The sequence below is a fragment of the Lactuca virosa genome, chromosome 4, assembly GCF_052849685.1.
Source record: "Lactuca virosa cultivar CGN04683 chromosome 4, Lactuca_virosa_CGN04683_v6, whole genome shotgun sequence".
Classification (NCBI taxonomy): Eukaryota; Viridiplantae; Streptophyta; class Magnoliopsida; order Asterales; family Asteraceae; genus Lactuca; species Lactuca virosa.
In genome coordinates this window covers 367,465,920-367,471,919 of record NC_136429.1, presented here as the reverse complement: position 1 = coordinate 367,471,919, position 6,000 = coordinate 367,465,920, and the positions used below count along the sequence as shown (strand labels likewise).

Below are 6,000 nucleotides of genomic sequence, written 5' to 3'. Positions count from 1 at the left end.
AACAACTCAATTGATCAGCATGTACAATTGAGTTAAGTATAACTTGAAAATAAGATTTAATATTCATGTATGCATTTAGCATGTATAATCATAAGTTAATCGACAGTCGGACTAGTGAATCCTACCCTAAGCCCACAACCAAACAAGGAACAGGAGTTAAGGTTATTAACACTAGTCCTAAGTCCACTAAAGTATGTTTATACCCTAACATATGCATGAATATGTTTTTGAAAGTAAAAGAGTTTTGAAAGAGTTTATAAGAATTTTGAAAAGGGTTTTTGAAAAGGAAGTTTAACAGTGTTGTAAAGGTAGTTGATAATGGTTTGAAACAAGATATTTAACAGTAAATAAATGTTTATACTAACACAATTACAATTGTGTTCAACTTGTATTCCCCCCCCCCCCCCCGCCCTAAAAAGCATTTAAAAAAGTTAAAAGGTTGATTGTAGGGGTATGAACTCACCTGATTGTGAGTGATTCGGATGAAGATCGATATAGGATGCTAAGTATGCCTAGTGAAGTCTCGAGCCCAAATGGGTCCTATTAAGCATATCAAGACACATATATGTATATAATTAGTGTATATAACAGCTAATCATGCTAGGGAACAACCTTAGGGACAAGGAAACACTTGGAATCAAGTGTTACAATCACATATGATTGTATAAAGGGTGTTCACGACCACACAAGAGTGTGTTTACGGCCAAGATGTGTTCACGGCCAATGAGTTTACGGACAACACATGAAATAGATAGAGTTTATGTCCAAGTCTCCTAATTCAAGAAGGGTTTACGGCCATGCAAGGGTTTACGGTCATAGAAGGGTTTACGGCCATAAATTGTTGATGTTCTTGCCAAAATGGTTGTTTTTCGGATGCTAATCGAGAGTTTCTAATGAATATCAAGTATATGGAAAGGATACTTACGATTTGGAAGCTAAAAGGGGTGATTACGGACCAAAGAAACTAGTGTGTCTTCTTGGTGTTCTTTAAGATCTATGCAAAAGAGATGAATTCATGGATGGAATCAAAGATCTTCATGTGAATAAGAAGGATATCAAGAAAGCATGGAAGAATCACTTACACTTTTGAAGATCAAGATGAATATCCATGATGATAGTTGAGAGAGAATTGAGTGTTCTTGACTTGGAAGTGTGAGACGTGAAGAAAAATGAAGGAATATCATACATAAAGGAAGAGTTCAGGGCCAGACAAGAGCTTACGGCCGTAAGCTCTAGTTTACGGCCGTAAACTCCATGTGATGGAGTTTTCCGGCTTAAATGTTACACAATGAACTCTAGTAGATACTTCCTAACACCCCATCCTTGAATGCACTAGGATTAGAATACTCAAACAGACCCTTAACAATGCTAAAAGATAGCAGATTCAAGTCTGACTTTGATTGGATTGAATGGCTGTACAAGGTAGAAATTTCTGGTTGTCACAGTTCAACTCCTGGTATCCCTTCCTTCTTCTTAAAGATCCACTTTCGTCCCACTGGCTATGCTCCCTTTGGTAAGGGAACAAGATCCCATGTTTCATTATTCTCTAAATATTGCATTTCTTCATTCATGGCCATCAACCAGTCATTTGCTTCTTTACTCGCCACAACCTTTTTATACGATTGAGTCTCCTCGATGTCAATGTCTTCTCCAGTTGCTAAGGAAAAAAGCAATGGAGTCAAGTTCACATGAATTCACACATCCCACATATCTGTCAGGTTGTCGAATAACCCTTTTTGATCTTCTCCTTGCTATAGATTCTGACCATCATCTTTCCCGACATCAGCACTACTAGATGAAGATCCCATGTGTTGCTCTTGGGTTTCATCTTGTCTAGGTTGTTCACTGCCGCCTTGCTCTTTGTCACTTATCACAACTCTATCTGTAGTTTGAGATGCAAACTCCACCTTCTGGCTAGCACCCTAATCTTTGTTCCCTGCTTGACTTGTATCACCTCCTCCTTGGTTACCCATGGTAGATTCATCAAAGGTCACATCTCTGCTCATGATAAATTTAGGAGTTCTACCTTCTTCTGTACACCACAATCGATAACCTTTTACTCCTGTCGCATATTCTAGAAATATGCACTTCATTGCCCTTGGCTCAAGTTTACCATCATTCACATGAGCATATGCAGGGCATCCAATTATACGTAAACCAGAATAGTCAGAGGGTTTCCCGGACCATACCTCTCGAGAAGTCTTCAAGTCTATTGCAGTTGATGGTGATCTGTTCACCAGATAGCATGCAGTGTGAACTGCTTCCGCCCAGAATTGCTTGGATAAGTTAGCAAATATCCGCGTACACCTTTCATGTTGAATGAGTGTTTGTTTCGTATGTTCTGCCACTCCATTTTGCTGTGGTGTGTGACGTATAGTGCGGTGCCTCACTATACCTTCTACCTTGAAGAAATTGTCAAATGGAGCATTACATAACTCTAACCCATTGTCTGTGCTTAGAGTATTGACCTGTTTTCCATGCCTTATCTCATCCATGGTCTTCCACTCCTTGAACTTCCCAAATACCTTATCCTTCATCTTCAGAAAGTACAACCAAACCTTCGTAGAATATTCATCAATGAACGTCACAAAGTATGAGCATCATCATCGAGACTTCACTGGTGTAGGACCCCACATATCTAAATGAACATAATCCAGGATTTCCTTGCTTGTGTGTTGACCGGTACCGAACTTCACTTTGCGATACTTTCCCTTGACGCAAGCTTTATAAAACTTTATCTTTCCAGTAGCCTCACCACCAAGCAGTCCTTGTTTACTTAGAACTGATATGCCCTACTCACTCATGTGCCCCAATCTACAATGCCACAACTCTGTCTTGTCATCACCTTCATTCAAGGATTGGGAGATAGCCACCGTTCCCATAACCGTACTTCCTTCTATTATATAGATCACTCCACGATTCATTTTCCTTTTCATTATAACTAGCGAGCCTTTGATCACTTTGACCCAATCAACTTCACCAGCATACCTCATCCCATTCTTAGCAAATGTGCCAAGAGAAAGTAGATTCTTTTGAAGTTCTGGAACGTACCAGCAATCTAACTTCCTGACCATGCCATCATGCATCTTCATCTGCACCGTGCCACTACCTTTGATACTGTTCACCCAATCATGATCCATCTTGACTGTGCCATCCCACTCTTTGAAGGACTTGAACCAGTCACGATTATACGTCATGTGATAGGATGCTCCAGAATCCAAGACCTAAGCATCAGCAGAACTTGATGTACACATAGCCAAAACATCACCATTGTCCCCTTCATCAGAAATGTCCTGAACCACAACAATAGTGTTATTGCTGCTTGATTCACTCTTGGACTTCCCTTTCTTCAACTGTGGACAATTTTTCTTGAAGTGCCCTTTCTCCTTACACTTATGACATTTCTTGTTTAATGAACCTTTAGACTTCAATTTTGAACGTGATCTCCCTCTGTTTCCCCCTTTCCTCTCTTCGGTCCTTCCTCTCCCTACAAACAAACCGGAACCGGACACCTCCTCTCCACCTGAAACTTTTCTTTTTAGTTCCTTGGACATCAGAGAGTCCTTCACATCATTCACAGTGATCGTTATTGATCCATGCATGGATTATGAAAGCCCAAAAGGTGATGGATTAGTGATTACTAGTGGGCTAGAAGGTGGCTTGGGCTCAATGGTTGGGTTATGCATGGTAACCCACAAATTGAATTAGGGTTGCATGAAGGCTAGGGCAACATTTTTAAGGATTCATAAGTGCTAAAAACGTTACTTTTTGCTTCATAAAGCCTCCTAGCCGTTTTTATCACTCTTTGGTGGATTATGGTTGCACTTTAATGCTTCTTATGGCTCCTTAATGCTTCATATGGCTCCTTAATGAAGCATAGACGTTTTTTTTTTCATTCTCAAGTGTCTTGGACGTTTTTTTTGTGTTATTTCAAGAGTTTCCTTAAATTTCATTTACTAGTTTTAATGAATAATTGGTTGGTTGGCTTGTAACCACCAAGTTTGTAATAAAGGCTTCATATAAAGCCAAGTTTATGCATGGGAAAGAGAAGGCACGAATTTTAACCAAAGAACCCTTATTTTCACTTTGAATTATTGTCATAGTTCACAAATTATCATCTTTTGGACGTGATCCTTGAGTTGATCGAATTCAAACTAATAGGTCTTAGTTTGTCTTCAGATTTACAAGCTATAGGTCTAGTTTGTTTATCAAATCTATCCTTTTCATTCCATATATTTGTGGTTGTTATTCTAGCTTAATTTACCTAAACACTACCCCACTCACTAAATCAAGCCCATACACGCATCATAAGTGGTATCAGAGCGCATAATGGATTTTGATGATCCGGAGTTCCTACAAAATCTTCGTGAAGCATTAAGAAACATCCAAGAAGGTGGAAATCGAAGGCAACCCCGCCGTGGTGAACATAGGGTTGTGGAAGAATTCAAGGTGTCTGACTTGCCCGAATTTGTTGGTGGAACTGATCCTGAACGCTACTTGGAGTGGGAAAGGAAGATTGAAAGAATGTTCGAGTTCAAAGAAGTGGATAACGAAAAAAGCTGCAAGTATGCCATTCTCAAGCTAAGTGGTGGTGCTTCATTGTGGTTTGAAGGGCTTAAGGCCAAGAGAACCCGTGAAGGCAAAGAAAAAATTTGTTCTTCGCTTTCTCTAAAACGAAAGCTAAGAAAGAGATATGTTCCTTCTACTCATAGAATTGCCACTTACAAGAAGATTGATGATTTGAGGCAAGGAAAAATGAGTGTTGGAGAATACATTGATGAATTTGAGAAGTTGTCCTTGATGGGGGATATTGAAGAAATTGAAGAATAAAAAATGACTCGTTTTCTAAAAGGGTTGAACTACAACATTGCCAATGTTGTGGAGTTGTATCCTTATGCTGATTTTGGAAATCTTTGTGGTTTGTGTTTGAAGTTGGTGGGGCAAGCCAAAGCACGTTTTGGTGGGAGTTCAAGTTCAAGTCTTGAAAGTCCTAAGTCAAAGTTGTGGTCCAAGCCCGAGTCTAGCAATAGACAAAATTTTGTTTCTACTCCTTCTGGTTCTAGTAGTGTTCCCGTTGCTCCTAAACTTACTAGTGGTACCAAAGAAACTAGTTTGGCGAAAATTAGATGTTTCAAGTGTCAAGGTTTTGGTCATTACCAAAATGCTTGTCCAAACAAAAGGGTGGTGACTTTAAGGGAGGCCATTGAATGTCGTGAAGAGTTGGAGGAAGAAGAGAGGTTTGCGGGTATTTTTCATGATATACAAAAAGAAGAGGAAGAAGAGGAGGAGGTAGAGTATGAAGCACCGGTGTATGATACAGTTTTGGTGCTTAGAACCCTTAAAACTCAAGGGGTTCAAACTGTGGCTGATATGGATCAACGAGACCAATTGTTTCACACCAAATGTTTGGTTAGAGACAAGTGGTGTAGTTTGATTATTGATGGTGGAAGTTGTACTAATGTTGCTTCTAATGAAATGGTGACCAAATTGGGTTTGTCTACTACAAACCATCCAAAACCATATGTTCTTCATTGGTTGGATGATGGAAGCAAAATAAAGGTGACAAAACAGGTTAGAGTTGGTCTAACTATGGGGTCTTATGAAGATGAAGTGTTGTGTGATGTTATTCCTATGGATGCATGTCATATTTTGTTGGGGCGTCCTTGGCAATTTGATAGGGACGTGTTACATAGAGGGAGGAGCAATGAATATGAGTTGAAACACAATAATAAAAAAATTGTGTTAAAACCCATGTCCCCAAAGGCGATAAGGTCCATGAATTCTAAACAAGTAAAAAAACCTAATCTTTCTGTGTTTGCTAGTGAAAGGGAGGTGGAGCAAGTTCTTGACAAAGGTGATGTGATTTACATGCTTGTGGCCAAAGAGCATGCAAAGATGGAGAAGATCGTGCATGGAGAAAATGCTATTGTTGATTTGCTTTTGGAGTTTCAAGATGTGTTTCCAAGCGAATTAGCACCGGGTTTGCCTCCAATCCGTGGT

At 39.6% G+C, this 6,000-nt stretch overlaps 1 protein-coding gene across 1 annotated transcript; it reads left to right on the top strand.

The window, feature by feature from the left end:
- The first annotated feature begins 4,329 nt into the window (after positions 1–4,329).
- Positions 4,330–4,830, top strand: LOC145106313 (uncharacterized). The gene has a single exon (XM_079043324.1). The coding sequence runs from the start codon at positions 4,330–4,332 to the stop codon at positions 4,828–4,830; it is 501 nt and encodes a 166-aa protein (XP_078899450.1).
- The last annotated feature ends 1,170 nt before the right edge of the window (positions 4,831–6,000 follow it).